We start from the raw sequence: 14,544 nt of genomic DNA, 5'->3' as shown, positions 1-14,544 counted from the left end.
TAGGGCATCTATTTCATAACGATTCTGTATAATAATAATAATAATAATGCCAAAAGATGGAGAAATGGTTCAGCAGTTCAAAGTACTTGTTGCTCTTCCAGAGAACCCAAATTTGATTCTTAGCACCCACATTTTTACATATATATATATGTATGTAAAAATGATAGACTATCTTGGGATAATGGTACAAAGCAGATTGACTACGTATGAAAAATAGCTGTTAAAATTAAATAACCCGGGGGGGGGGGCTGAAAAGATGGCTCAGTGATTAAGAGCACTGACTGCTCTTCCAGAGGTTCAATTCCTAGCAACATGGTGGCTCACAACCATCTGCAATGGGATCTGATGCCCTCTTCTGGTGTGTCTAAAGACAGTGACAACATATTCATATACATAAAATAAATAAATCTTTTTTAAAAATTCAATAACCCCTTTTCCATTCATCCCCTCCAGTGATTTCCCTCCCTCAGGAAAGGTTGATCCAAATGTGTCAGCATCACAGAAGGAATGACAAGTTTAGGAAGACCAGGATGTAGAATTTGGGATCTAATTAGAAACTTCAATGACAAGGGGGTCTGCTCATTTAGAATGGGGGTGGCAAGAAGAAGCATCAGGAAAACCTCTGGGAAGATGCTTTGTAGCGTGGTCCCAGACACATGCTGCTTCCAATCTTTCCACCTTTCCTTGCTTCCTCAACATACAGTCATCGTTTTTGTCAGAGGGAAATCTTACATTTCACAAGCATACTTACTCCTGCACTCCATTCAGCCTGAATAGACATGGGCATGAAGTTCTGACATCCTACACTAAAGGGCCTGTAAGATGTAAGAGATCTTATCAAATAGGTTACAAATTTACACAATCAGTACAATATGAACAGAAAAGGCATTTATCAAAATAACAATCTCTCATTATAAAAATTTTTAACAAACTAGGGACAGAAGGGAGCTTCCTCAACCTGCTAAGCCCAGTGTGATGGTACACACCTGGGACTCCAATACTAAGGCAGGAAAATCAAAAGTTTGGGGCCTCTACTTAATAATATGATCCTGAATGATAATAATAATAATAGTAGTAGTAGTAATAAAATAAGGCGAGGGGATAAAGAAATGGCTCAGCAGTTCCAAGTACTTGTTGCTCTTCCAGAGGACCCAAATTTGATTCTCAGCATCCACATTTTGGCTTACAACTATCTGTGGGTAATCCTAGTTCCAGGAAATTTGATGGATGGCCAGAGGAACAGCAAGGAATGAATATGGGACACAGACATTCAAGCAGGCAAAATACTCATATACATACAGTAAATTATTAATTTAAAAAGGTACCCTTTTTCTTTTCTTTCTTTCTTTCTTTTTTTTTTTTTTTGAGACAGGGTTTCTCTGTATAGCTCTGGGTGTCCTGGAACTCACTCTGTAGACCAGGCTTGCCTCGAACTCAGAAATCCGACTGCCTCTGCCTCCCAAGTGCTGGGATTAAAGGCATGTGCCACCACGCCCGACCCCTTTTTCTTGTGGTAGAAAAGTGAACACTTTTTCCTACCTCCACCACTAATAAATAAATAAGCATTTCTGTGCCTTGGCAATGAGAAAGACAAAAATGAAACTTAGAAAACAATTCTGGGCTGGAGAGATGGCTCAGCCGTTAAAGGCTAGGCTCACAGCCAAAAATATAAGAAAACAATTCCAAGCCTGGCATATTGGCTCATTTACTTGACTTGAGTCAGGAGGACTGTTAATGAGTTCAAGCCCAGCCTGCTACGTAGTAAGTTCGAGACTAACCTAGGATACAGCTACACTGCTTTAAAATGAAATTCCATTTACAATAGCATCAAAAAGAATACTTGGGCTAGAGAGATGGCTTGTCAGTTAAGAGCATTGGCTGCTCTTGCAGAGGACCCAATTTCAGTTCTCAGCACCCACGTGGCTCATGAATGATTGTAATGGTAGTTTCAGAAGTCCCTCTAGTCCCTCCCTCCAGTCCCAGGGATCTGATGCCCTCTGTGACCTTTTAGAGAACCAGGCACCTGATGTACACACACATTCATGCAGGCAAAATGCTCATATATAATTAAAAATAATAATAAAATCCTAACATAATCAGGCAGTGGTGGCACACACCTTTAATCCCAGCACTTGGGAGGCAGAGGCAGGTGGATTTCTGAGTTCGAGGCCAGCCTGGTCTACAGAGTGAGTTCCAGGACAGCCAGGGCTACACAGAGAAACCCTGTCTCGAAAAATCAAAACCAAAACAAAACAAAACAAAAAATCCTAACAATTTTTTTATCTAACATAAATTTAACAAAGGAAATACAAGCAATATTTGAAATAAAGACTTGGCCCAAATAAACAGGCAATAAATTACAATCTGATTTAATGCCACCCCATCAAAATTCCAGTTTATTTTCAGAAAACAAGATGATCCCAGAATTCATATGGAAAGAAACAAAGGACCCAATAAAGCCAAAACAATCTTTAAAAAAAGATAAAGTTGGAAGTCTAAGTACTTCCTAACTTTAAGCTTCCTAGACTGTTCCATCATAATAGCATACAGATATGTAAATGGGCAATAAGCATGAGAAAAGAAGCTCTACTGCATTTAGCCAATAGATATGCAAACTGCCAAATCCACAATGGGGGTGGGGGTATGGCTCCTTGGTAGAGCTCTTGCCTGGCATGTGCAAGTCCTTGGCTTCCATCTCCAGCACTATATCTGAGCAAACAAACAAACAAAAAAATCCACAAAAAGATGCAATTTTATTACCAGAAAATTACAAGTGTTGACAAGCATGTGGAGAAATTGGAACCTTGTGTTAGTGTTAAATGATACCATCACTGAGAAGTAACTGTACTTCTGTAAGTTACCATATGATCCAGCAACTCCATTTTTAGGTATTATTCAAAAGAATTGAAAGCAGGGATTCAGATATCTATATACCAGTATTCGTTGTAATATTAGCCACAATAGCCAAAAGCACTGAAATGTACTCTTTGAAAAGATATATTGTATGGACTGTGAATTTGATATCTAAAAGCTATGATTTTCTTTGACGTTCTAGTGTGTCATGGTGAGAAAGTCTGTACTGGCAAGTTGTAGAGGTCATGAGTATACATGGATGAAATCACTTTGAAAGATACAAGGAGGGGGCTAGACAGATGGTTCAGCAGTTAGGGGTGCTGACTGCTCTTCCAGAGGACTTGGGTTCAGGTCTAGTGCCCATGTAGTGGGTCTGGGTGCCTCACAGCTGTCTGTAACCCCAAGATCTGACACTGTCACATAGATATGCAAGCAGGTGGGATGCCAATGCACATAAAATAAAGGCAAATAAATTTAAGAAACAAAGAGAGAGACAGGGAGAAGAGTACTCAATATGGAGGAAGCACACATGTTTAAGGATCTCAGGAAGCAGAATTCATTAATTCTGAAAACTGCCTGGGTTTTTAAAGCAAAAAATTCCTTCTGCTCTGAAGGAGACTCTCCTTGAGGCCTATATGAGTATTCATCTCCCATAAGCTACTCATTCAGGCTATCTGATAGATCTCATTGTTTTCCATATATTGTTTCTATATTCATTCCTTTTGTTTTTACTTTATTTGAAAGGATAGTTCTGCCTTTAAAAAACATCTGGTCTCTAATTGGGTCAAGGAGAACCAAGAAAATGAAAGTTTGTGTCCAAACTTTAAAAAAGTAGCATACCATGGGAGCTAAACACAGGGACTCTCTTACCTAGGCTCACCTCAGCCTTCCTGCTCATTGAAACCTCAATGGAGGCAGTCCTAGTTTTGAAATCCAATGGGTTCTGCTGAACCTATTTTGTCGGTACCCCAAGCTAGGTAATTTCAGATTCTTTTTTTGTTTGTTTGTTTGGTTGGTTTTTTGAGACAGGGTTTCTCTGTATAGCCCTGGCTGTCCTGGAACTCACTCTGTAGGCCAGGCTGGCCTCGAACTCAGAAATCCACCTGCCTCTGCCTCCCGGATTAAAGGCGCGCGCCACCACTGTCTGGCTCTTTTTTTGTTTTGTTTTGCTTTTTGTTTTTCCAGACAGGGTTTTTCTGTAGTCCTAGCTGTCCTGGAATTCACTCTGTAGACCAGGCTGGCCTTGAACTCAGAAATCCTCTGGCTCCCAAGTGCTGGGATTAAAGGCGTTCCCCAACCACTACCCGGCTTAATTTCTGAGTCTTATTCCACTAGGCGTAGCATTGGACAGGTGAGAACTTCAAACAGTAGGAACAAGAGAGGAGAAACAACACGGATGTGGCCTGTTTGGCTTTGTGCAGACAACAGGAGACCACACATAGTCAAATAGAGAAGACCAGAAACGCCAGCAGGCTTGGACAAGACCTCCCCGAACCTGGCCCTCCATGCCCACCCTCTCTTGCCCACTACCTCCTATTCTTTCTAGTAAGATCACAGCAAAAATTCTGGGCTCCCGAGGCCACCTCAGTACCACTACACTACTATGATTGACACAATCTCCCCTGCTACTCCCGCCACGTTCCTGAAGGTGTTTCCTCTATTCATCCAGAAACCTACAGGTTCTCCCCCAGCCAACACCTGCGCGCACTAATTCCCTGGTTCGGATCAACAAGTTCAATAGCTGGGGCACAAGTCACTAGACTCACCTGTCTGCTCCCACTTTGGCTCCTGGTCCCGACTCCCTCTTATCTCTACACTCAGCCCTAGTATATTTCAGTGCACATCATCCTGGACACATTTCACTAAAGTACTCTCAGGGTGCACACACAGAAAGTATAGACGCGCGGGGCTGGCGAGCCTCTGCGCACACACAGACGGGGCACAGGCACGCACTCACGTAGTCACGCCACGCACAGGCAAGGAAACCCCACTCGTGGCTGAGAAGGTGGCTCAAGGTGCAAGCGGGCAGCAGGGTGTCTCCTGCCGCCCCGCACGCGTCGCTTTCAACACCCTCCTTGTCCTCAAGGCCCAACAGGCCAAAGCGAATGCCATAAGACAGAGCACGTGCTGGGCACCACCGGTCGATCCCCGCGTCACCCACTCACCCAAAATGCCTGAGGCCCTGAAATCGACAGTCGTGACTGAGTCAGTCTAGAGAGTGGATGGGAGAATGGGCACTCAAACCCAAGAATGGGGACTCAAACAGCTCCATTGATGCCGTTTTAAATCTGGCCTGCCAGCCCCGGAATTCGGCCTCTGTCCCGCAGGCACTTCACTGCTTCTTTGGGTCAGGGTCCATCCCTGGAACCATGTGCGGGGAATCCAGACCGTTGCTATGCAACCTCCATCCCGCGCGGGCCACTGAGCGCCTCACTGTCCCGGGACAGAATCTTAACTTCCCACCTGGGCTGATCTGGACACATGGTTAGAGGTCGTTACGCACTCGGAGTGCCAGGTGATGTGCCTTGAACACCTACATATCTTCTTCACCCAGTTCCTTCCATCCCTGGATGGTTCCCACAGGGCGCCAGCACCCAGCAACCCGTAATCTGAGGGCGAGATCAGCTCCCTACCTTTTTCTCTCGAGCCCTCGAGCCCTCCCACACCTGCCTTTCTTGACTCTACCTGGCCCAACCCCTCGGGGTTTACAGTTTTCCTAGGTCCGGCTGCGACCCTCTCCCCAGCAGCCCAGGCGCCCTACCTGAAGCATCACTTTGTACTGCTCCTCCGGTTTCTGGACCACACACATATTACATCCCATGATGCTGGCCGGCGAGGGAAAGAGGAGAGCGGGAAGAGGAAGGTATCTTTCACTGGCCAGTGCGTGGGACCACTGGTCCCGGGCCTGGGCCCGGGGCCATACCTTACCCCGGGGGGCCGAGCCGCCTAGCGGGGGAGGGGGGCACGCCCCCAAGAGGAAGGCAGCTCCAAGCCTCTCGACTTAACTCTTTGCTGGCCGAGGCCAGACACAGGCATGCTCCTTCGCACCCAGCCAGGGGAAAAAAAGGGCGGCGGGGGATGGGCGGGCGCGCCGGGCGTTGCCTGGCTACGGCCCCCCCCACCCCAGGAGGCGCGGGAGCGCGCCTGCCCGCCGGGGCCGTCAGGGGCTGTCAGGGGCCGTGGGCCACACGGCTCCCCGCCCGCGGGGCCGGCCGCTGCCGCTGCCTTTGCCGCTGTCGTCTCCAGCTCCCGCCCATGGCCATCAGCCCCGGGAGTCCAGCCTCTGGGCTTGGCGACGTGGCCCGGCCCGCCGACGGAGAGGCGGCCAGGCCCACGCCAGCTGTAGCCTCGCAGGGTCCCGCTTCTGTGGCTCACGGCGCTCTCTCGGAGCCTGGCCCACAGCCGGTCGCTTGTCTCCAGCTCCTGCCTGGGACACCGGAACGCGCGCGCGCGCGCCCGCCCGCGCCCGCAGCAACAGCGGGGGAGGTGTGCAGAGAAGGGGCGCACGCGCGTGGGAGAAGCAGAGGCTGGGTGCGGGCGGGAGCGGCAGGGGGCCTCAGGAGTCGGCGCAGGGAGCTGAGGGCGGGGCCTGAGTCCCTGAGACCAGATAATGCCAATGTCCGAGGGCGAGGTGTCTAGTGGACCTGTCTGCTAGGTGTATCCCTGAAAAAAGAGGATCCTGTCTGAAGAAGAAGCTTCCCTGGTCTCCTGAAGAGAGTTCAGGGCCTTGGTCTCAAGGAGAGGCTATTTCACCCCTTTTCCAGGTTCTAAATGTATCAGCCCCAATGTCTGTACTCCTTCCTCTGTCTCTCTTTAAAGACTGGTTCCCTGCTTTAACTTGCTGTCTCTGAAACGGATACCTTTGTTTAGAAGAAAAACGTGGGGGTGCTGTAGGTGGCAAGAGAACTACAGAGAAGCCTCATTCTTTGGGGCCTTTATGGGCACCCCCCTTGCTTGCACTGAAACTGCTATCTGTTTCTCAGTTCCAGTCTTCCCTCCTCACACTTCTCCTTTAGCCTCTTCCCTCCCACAGGCTGCCCCTCTTCTTGATAAACCAGAAGAAAAGATGGCCTTTGGCTAGAAAACAATGACCCATTGAAAGCTAGGTTCCCAGAGGCTGCCTGAGAGAGCTGCTTAGCCCTCTTACCTGCAGAAGATCCCTTGATAAAATTGCCTGGTGCTTTATCTCCAGGCTCTGGCGAGTGAGGGAATTTATAGCAGCATAGAAATGTTTAATTAACAGTATTGGGGGAGGCTGCTTCAATACTTTTCCTTTCCATTCCCACTTTGGTTCAAAAGACAGAAATAGGAATAACCTGAAATCCAGAAAGGAAATATGAGTGCTTATAAACTGTCTTTCCCAGAAAGCAAAACTTGAGCCTTTCAGGAGATGACCAGTAGGTCTTCCTGAGGAATACCCTTTTTGAGAGCTCAGTACAAATGTCTGTGGATGGGAGGCACTGTGTTTAGATCAGCCCTGGGGAGAGGAGATGGACCCTAGTCCTTCCATCATGGTTACTGCCACAACAGCCCCCTCTGCCCTGTAATTTGAGCTTCCTCATGCCTACAGCATAAGATCTAGATCAACTTACTTCAAGAGCAGTCTCTTAGAAATATCTTCTCCAAATCTTTTTACCTTCTAATTGTATGTATTTCACCAAGGTCATGACCAGTCATCAAAAACATTTTCCCCCAGCCTAGCCCACAGAACTTAGCACAGGCCTTTCTTCCTTTCTTCCTTCCTTCCTTTCTTTCTTTCTTTCTTTCTTTCTTTCTTTCTTTCTTTCTTTCTTTCTTTCTTTTCTTTCTTTCTTTCTGTGTTTTTTTTTTTTTTCAAGACAGGGTTTCTCTATGTAGCTCTAGCTGACCTGGAACTTGCTCTGTAGATCAGTCTGGCCTCCATCTCAGAGATCCTCCTGCTCTGCCTCACAACCATCTGTAATGAAATCTAATGCCCTCTTCTGGAGTGTCTGAAGACAGCTACAGTGTACTTACATATAATAAATAGATAAATACATAAATAAGTATTTAAAAAAGTGGCATGTGATCACTTTACAGCTGAAGACAATAAAAAAAGAGAGAGAGAAAGAAAGAAAAGAAAAAGAAAACTCTAACAAGTATGGTACATACTTTTGATGCCAGCACTTAGAAGGCAGAGGTGGGGGGACCTCTACAAGTTCAAGGCTAGTCTTGCTACATAGCAAATTCCAAATGAACCAAGACTACACAATGAGACCCTGTCTCAAAAGTACATAATATATGAGGCTGGAGAGAAGGTTCGGTGGTTAAGAGCATTTGCTGTTCTTGCAGATGACAGGATTCATTTGATTCCCAGCATCTACATGGTAGCTGACAATCTGTTATTCCACTACTAAGGAATCCTACGTCCTCTTCTGGCCTCCACAGACACCAGATACACACATAGTACATGCACACACATATATACCTGCATGCAAAACATCCATACACGTAAAAATAAAAAAAATCTTTTAAACACATACAGGTCACCCTTCATATAACATTGAGGAAGCAAATGGAGGCAGCCCCAGAGCTCTTTTCTTCTTTATATGAGCATGCCTTGTTCCATTGCTGGAAAGAACACAAGAGTTGCTTTTCTGCTCTTCTTAAGTTTCTTTTTCTTTTCTTTTTGAACTCAGGACCTTTGAAAGAGCAGTCAGTGCTCTTAACCGCTGAGCCATCTCTTCAGCCCCCAAACCCTATTTCAACAAAAGCCAAAAGATAAAAGAATAAGCTCAGGGCCAAAGCAAGTGCTTAGCATGACTGAGGCCCTGGGTTCAATCCCTAGCACTGAAAAATAATTTTAATTTTTTTACATAAGTAAAAGAAGGTGGAGAGCAATTGAGACAAACAACTGATGTTGATGTCTTGCCTCCACATACATACACACATACCATACACACATAAACAGGTATACATATGCACACCACATAAAACAAACAGAACAGAATGGCACATGCATGTAATCTCATTATTTGAGAATTGAGTTTGAGGCTGTTGTGTTTATAAAAAGATATGGAGAGAAGGAATATGTTTGGTGGAGGTGTAGTCAGGTATGGGGGAAGGGGGTGCCTCCAAGGGCCCATGCTGACGCATCCCTTCCCCCTAAGAGACCAGCCACAACAGTATACTATAGAATAGAGTTTATTCAGGCATGGGGAGGGGAGTTGAGAAAGGCAGAGAGAGAGAGAGAGAGAGAGAGAGAGAGAAGAGGCCGGCCATGAACATGTGTGGGGGGGAATGGAGAAAGAAGGGGGAAGGGGCAAGAGGACAGAGAAGGCAACAGAGCAAGAGCAAGAGAGAGCAGAGTGGGGCTGGAGAGATGGCTCAGCAGGTAAGAACACTGACCTAAGGTCCTGAGTTCAAATCCCAGCAACCACATGGTGGCTCACAACCATCTGTAATGAGATCTGATGCTCTCTTCTGGGGTGTCTGAAGACAGCTACAGTGTCTTATTTATAATAATAAATAAATCTTTAAAAAAGAGAGCCGGACGGTGGTGGGGCACACCTTTAATCCCAGCACTTGGGAGGCAGAGGCAGGTGGATTTCTGAGTTCGAGGCCAGCCTGGTCTACAGAGTGAGTTCCAGGACAGCCAGGGCTACACAGAGAAACCCTGTCTCAAAATAAATAAATAAATAAAATTAAATTAAAAACAAAAAATAAAAAAGAGAAAGAGAGAGAGCAGAGGGAGCGAGGAGCCCCTTTTATAATGAGTCAGGCACACCTGGCTATTGCCAGGTAACTGTGGGGCAGAGCTTAGATAAAATGCTAACAGAGGCAAGACTACTTAAAAAAGAACAAATAAATGAACTTAAAGTAACCTGATGAGCCGGGCAGTGGTGGCACATGCCTTTAATCCCAGCACTTGGGAGACAGAGAAAGGCGGATTTCTGAGTTCGAGGCCAGCCTGGTCTACAAAGTGAGTTCCAGGACAGCCAGGGCTATACAGAGAAACCCTGTCTCGAAAAACTAAAAAAAAAAAAAAGTAACCTGATAACCTGATGAGTGACTGGAAGATGACTCAATGGTTAAGAGCACTTGCTGCTCTAGCAGAGGATCTAGGTTCAGTTCCCAATACCTACAGGTCAGCTCACAATTATCTGTTGTCTGTTACTCTAGTTCCAGGGGATCTAACATCCTCTTCTGGCTTCTATGGGCACCATATGTGGTGCACACAGAAATACTAACATAATTAATCTCTCTTTTATTTATTTATTTATTTATTGTTTTTGAAAGACAGGGTTTCTCTGTATAAGAGCCCTGGCTGTCCTGTGTAGACCAGGCTAGCCAAAAACTCAAGAGATCTGCCTTCTGAGTGCTGGAATTGAAGGTGTATGCCTCCTTGCCCAGCATAAAAATTTTAAATTAGTTTCTTGTTGTATTATAAGTGAGAATTTAAGAGAAAGAGATACATGAGATTCTGTCTCAAAAACAAAAAGCTAGGTTTGGTGGCTGAAAGAGGCAGGCAGATCTCTGTGAGTTCAAGCACCCAGGTTTATATAGCAAAGTCCAGGCCAACTAGAGCTACACAGTGAGATCCTGTCTCAAAAACAAACAAACAAACAGAAATAGAGTTAAAGGAGACCAAAAGAAAGCTATGACAACTCTACCATTTGACATCCCCTGCCCACCACATTTCTAAAAAAGAATCAAGTAAATAGATTCTGGGTGTTAGCATTTCTTCTAGGCTCCACCCAACAGTTACCTAGCAACAGCCAGGTAAGAGCCTGGCATGTTGTAAAATGATTGTTTGGCCTCTCTTTCTTCTTTCCTCTTTCCTCTTCCTCTCCTTCCCTCCTTCCCTCTTCCTCCCCATTCTCTCCCCTCCCCCTCCCTCTCTCCCTCTCTCTTTCTCACTCTCTCCTCTTTCTCTTCCTCCTTTCCTCCCTCCCTCCCCCTCCCATGCCCCAAAATAAACTTCATTTTATACTAGACCCACAGGGTGGGATGCCCTAGCATGAGCCCGTTAAGGCACCCCCTCCAGATGTATCATGCCACCACATTACAAAACATAACACTGGGGATACAAAAAAAAAAATCCGCTATGATAGATATGAGACCAAGAAGAGTCTGTTTAAAAATTACAATGATGATTCCACATCAAAAAAAAAAAAAAAAGTCACAACTGTCCTATAGCTCCAGTTCCAGGGTATCCAACACCCTCTTTTGACCTTTCAGGGTACCAGGCACAAACATGGTGCACACATACATGTAGGCACAACCAAACACATAAAGTAAAATCTTAAATCTTTCTCAGAGTTTATTAGTGCAAGAAACAAATTATTGTGATTCATTTTCAGTATGAGGTGCTTTTAGAGTTTTTCTGGAGTTACAGATAAGAAGGAGATAATAGGACCCTTCCCCCTCACCAGCTGTGGGCTGACACCTGCTGTTTCAGAATTCTGAGAGTTTGGGAAGTTGCAAACAGCATGTGACTGAGCCCAAATCTCAAACCTCAGAATATTCATTAAATAAAGCTTTCCTGAACCAATGAGGTGGGGAAGTTGGGAAGGAGGCAAGTCCTGACCTACGGAAGAAAACAACAGGAATTTATCATAATAAGGGGACTTTAAAAGCCAGTCTTGCCAGGCAAGCAGAGGTGGCACATGCCTTTAATCCCAGCCGAAGTAGGCAGATATCTGTGAGTTTGAGGTCAGCCTGTTGTGCATAGTGAGTTCAAAAACAACTATAATTATAGAAAGAAAACCTATCTCTATTAATTAGTTAGTTAATTAATTAGTTAGAGCACATGTTGCTGTAGCAGAAGACCTGTGTTCAATTCCCAGTATAGACATGTTGGTTCACAAACATCTGAAACTCCAGTTCCAGGGGATCTGACACCGTCTTTTGACTACCATGGGTATCAGTTATATACATGGTGTACAAACATATATGAAGGCAAAACATCTATACTTATAAGATAAATTTAAGTATATGTTTTCTTAAAACTGCTTTGTTTTCACAAATTCCTTGAAATATGTTTTTTGGTTTGGTTTGTTTGGTTGGTTGGTTTTTTGAGACAGGGTTTCTCTGTGTAGTCCTGGCTGTCCTGGAACTCACTCTGTAGACCAGGCTGGCCTCGAACTCAGAAATCCACCTGTCTCTGCCTCCCGAGTGCTGGGATTAAAGGCATGCGCCAAGATCAGGGTTTTTTTTTTTTTTTTCCTAACAGTGTCAGAATAACTCCATGGCACTGTTATAGTGACAATTTTGGAATTTTGGTTTCTTTGAAAAGCACAAAAATATTATAAAAATATATGTTCATTTTAATCCCAGATGTAGAGATGTGGGCTGCTTCAGATCATCCACAGCAGTGACTGATTTGCCTCAGGCTCTAGCAGGGCATGGTTTTTCCAGCTGAAGATAGTTTCTGAGATTGTGTCATGTTTGGAATGTTGGGGATATTTTCAGTATATAAATGCTAGCACCTTGATAGGTGGGTTGTTGGTTGGTTGTTGTTGGTCCTGATTTGTTAAGTAAAAAAGAAACAAGCCAGGCGTGGTGGGGCATGCCTTTAATCCCAGCACTTGGGAGGCAGAGGCAGGCAAATTTCTGAGTTCGAGGCCAGCCTGGTCTACAGAGTGAGTTCCAGGACAGTCAGAACTACACAGAGAAACCCTGTCTCGAAAAACCAAAAAAGAAGAAGAAGAAGAAGAAGAAGAAGGAGGAGGAGGAGGAGGAGGGGGGGGAGGGGGAGGGGGGAGGGGGAGGAGGAGAAGAAGAAGAAGAGAAGAAATTAGATATTCTGATTTGCCCCAAGGAACTTGATGCCCTCAGTCAGCAGGAAGTAGTCTAATGATAATGTCGCCCCCTTTCCAGACTCTGCCTTTAGTCAGGGATCTCTATCTTTTCCTCTTTATCCGTTTTCCCCCTAATCTAATGTTATGGGGTTGAAAGGGCAGAAGAAAAAAAGGATGGAGAAGGGTGGAAGAAAGAAGAACCCACAAAGTAGTAAAAGACAGCTACACACTGTGCTGAGACAGGTTGAAAAATGCTTTTCCATTCCTGAGACAGCTACTGGGACCGGACCGACTGAGAATGTGGTTGTCAGTTAAGACCACCACAGGTGTGGATGAAGAGGACTAGGATCTGTCAGCTCTTCTTCATGGAAGACTGTGGCTGTTCTTCACTGAACAGTGTTTATAGATCCAGCCCCTGCTTTTTATTACATCAGTCCTTAGCAGCTTCTGCTAGATGTTTAAAAGGGTGAGTACAAGGTCAGAGTCTCCATGAGACCTTGTTGCCAGCAAACAAACTGGGCTACGCAATGGATTTTGTCTCTATAGGCCTAGCATATGGGAGGCTGATGCAGAAGTATTAATATGACTCTGAGGCTAGTCTGAGCTACAAAGTGAGACTCTGTCTCAACCAAAACAAAAAACAAAAAACAGAACTGAACTTAGAAGCCTCTCAATATCAGCGAGTAGACAGGCAGTGGTGGTGCATGCCTTTAATCCCAGCACTCGGGAGGCAGAGACAGACAGATTTCTGAGTTCGAGGCCAGCCTGGTCTACAGCCTGAGTTCCAGGATAGCAACACAGAAAAACCCTGTCTCGAAAACAAACAAACAAAACAAAACAGCAAGTGTCTTTAACCACTAAGTATCTCTCTAGACCCACTGGTCTTTAATTTTTAAAGTTCTTTTTTTTTCTTTTTTTTTAAAGATTCATTTATTTATTATATGTAAGTACACTGTAGCTTTCTTCAGACACTCCAGAAGAGGGCACCAGATTTCGTTATGGATGGTTGTGAGCCACCATGTGGTTGCTGGGATTTGAACTCGGGACCTTTGGAAGAGCAGTCGGCGCTCTTAACCACTGAGCCATCTCACCAGCCCATTTTTAAAGTTCTTTATATGTTCTAGATAATAATGTCCTGTCAGATCTGTAGTTACTGAAGATTTTTTCCTCCATTCAGTAGTATATCTTTTCACTCTTGTTTCTTTGCTATGTAAAGGGTTTTGGGATTGTTGTGGGTTTTTTTTTTTTTTTGGTTTTTTGTTTTTTGTTTTTTTGAGACAGGGTTTTTCTGTGTAGCCCTGACTTTCCTGGAACTCACTTTGTAGACCAGGCTGGCCTCAAACTCAGAAATCCACCTGCCTCTGCCTCCCAAGTGCTGGGATTACAGGCGTGTGCCACCACGCCCGGCTTGTAAAGGTTTTTTTTTGTTTTTGTCAATTCTTGCTATTATTTTCTAAACTATCTGAGGTCTTTTTAGAAAGTCCCCATCTATACCTATATCTTGAAGTGTTTTTAACTAACAACTTCAGAGCTTCAAATTTCAGATTAAGGTATTAAGAGACTAGGAGTTAGTTAGACTCCCCTGGTGGGCAGAAAAATAGGGAGATGGGCCATGATAATAAAGGTGGTAAATTTCCAAGGTGGCACATTCCTGACTTGAGACAAACACCTGGCAGCTAGCTTTTGTTTCCCACCAGCAGGCCTCTTGTTGATGAACTGGCTCAACAAGTTCAAGGCCTGATCAGGACTTGTTACCCAACAATTGCCTTTTAACTCTTTAACTGACCCCAGGACGCTGGACACTATTTGAATCTTATCATTCTTTGGCGAATCATGGATCCTTACAGTTTGAGACCCTGGGTTGGGTCCTCAGGACTTCCCTGAAAAATGAACCTGATCAAGATCCCTAGATTTTATCAGTATCAGCTTT

The 14,544-nt window shown here is 45.0% G+C and overlaps 1 protein-coding gene across 3 annotated transcripts in view; it reads right to left on the bottom strand.

Annotated features, from left to right (window-relative positions):
- Window positions 1-6,344, bottom strand: part of Pdzd4 (PDZ domain containing 4) — a 30,391-nt gene extending 24,047 nt beyond the window's left edge. For 2 of the 3 annotated variants that reach the window (XM_021153226.3, XM_085838150.1), the window contains exon 1: window positions 5,615-6,340. In XM_021153226.3, coding sequence (XP_021008885.1) covers window positions 5,615-5,674 — 60 coding nt within the window. In that variant the 5' untranslated portion in view covers window positions 5,675-6,340. Of the gene's footprint in view, window positions 1-5,614 lie in introns of all 3 variants that reach the window. The other variant, XM_021153223.3, reaches the window with a different exon arrangement.
- Between the last annotated feature and the right edge of the window lie 8,200 nt (window positions 6,345-14,544).

The sequence above is a fragment of the Mus caroli genome, unplaced genomic scaffold (genome assembly GCF_978045245.1).
Source record: "Mus caroli unplaced genomic scaffold, Mus_caroli_1 scaffold_5, whole genome shotgun sequence".
Lineage (NCBI taxonomy): Eukaryota > Metazoa > Chordata > Mammalia > Rodentia > Muridae > Mus > Mus caroli.
This window is presented reverse-complemented; position numbering and strand designations above follow the sequence as displayed.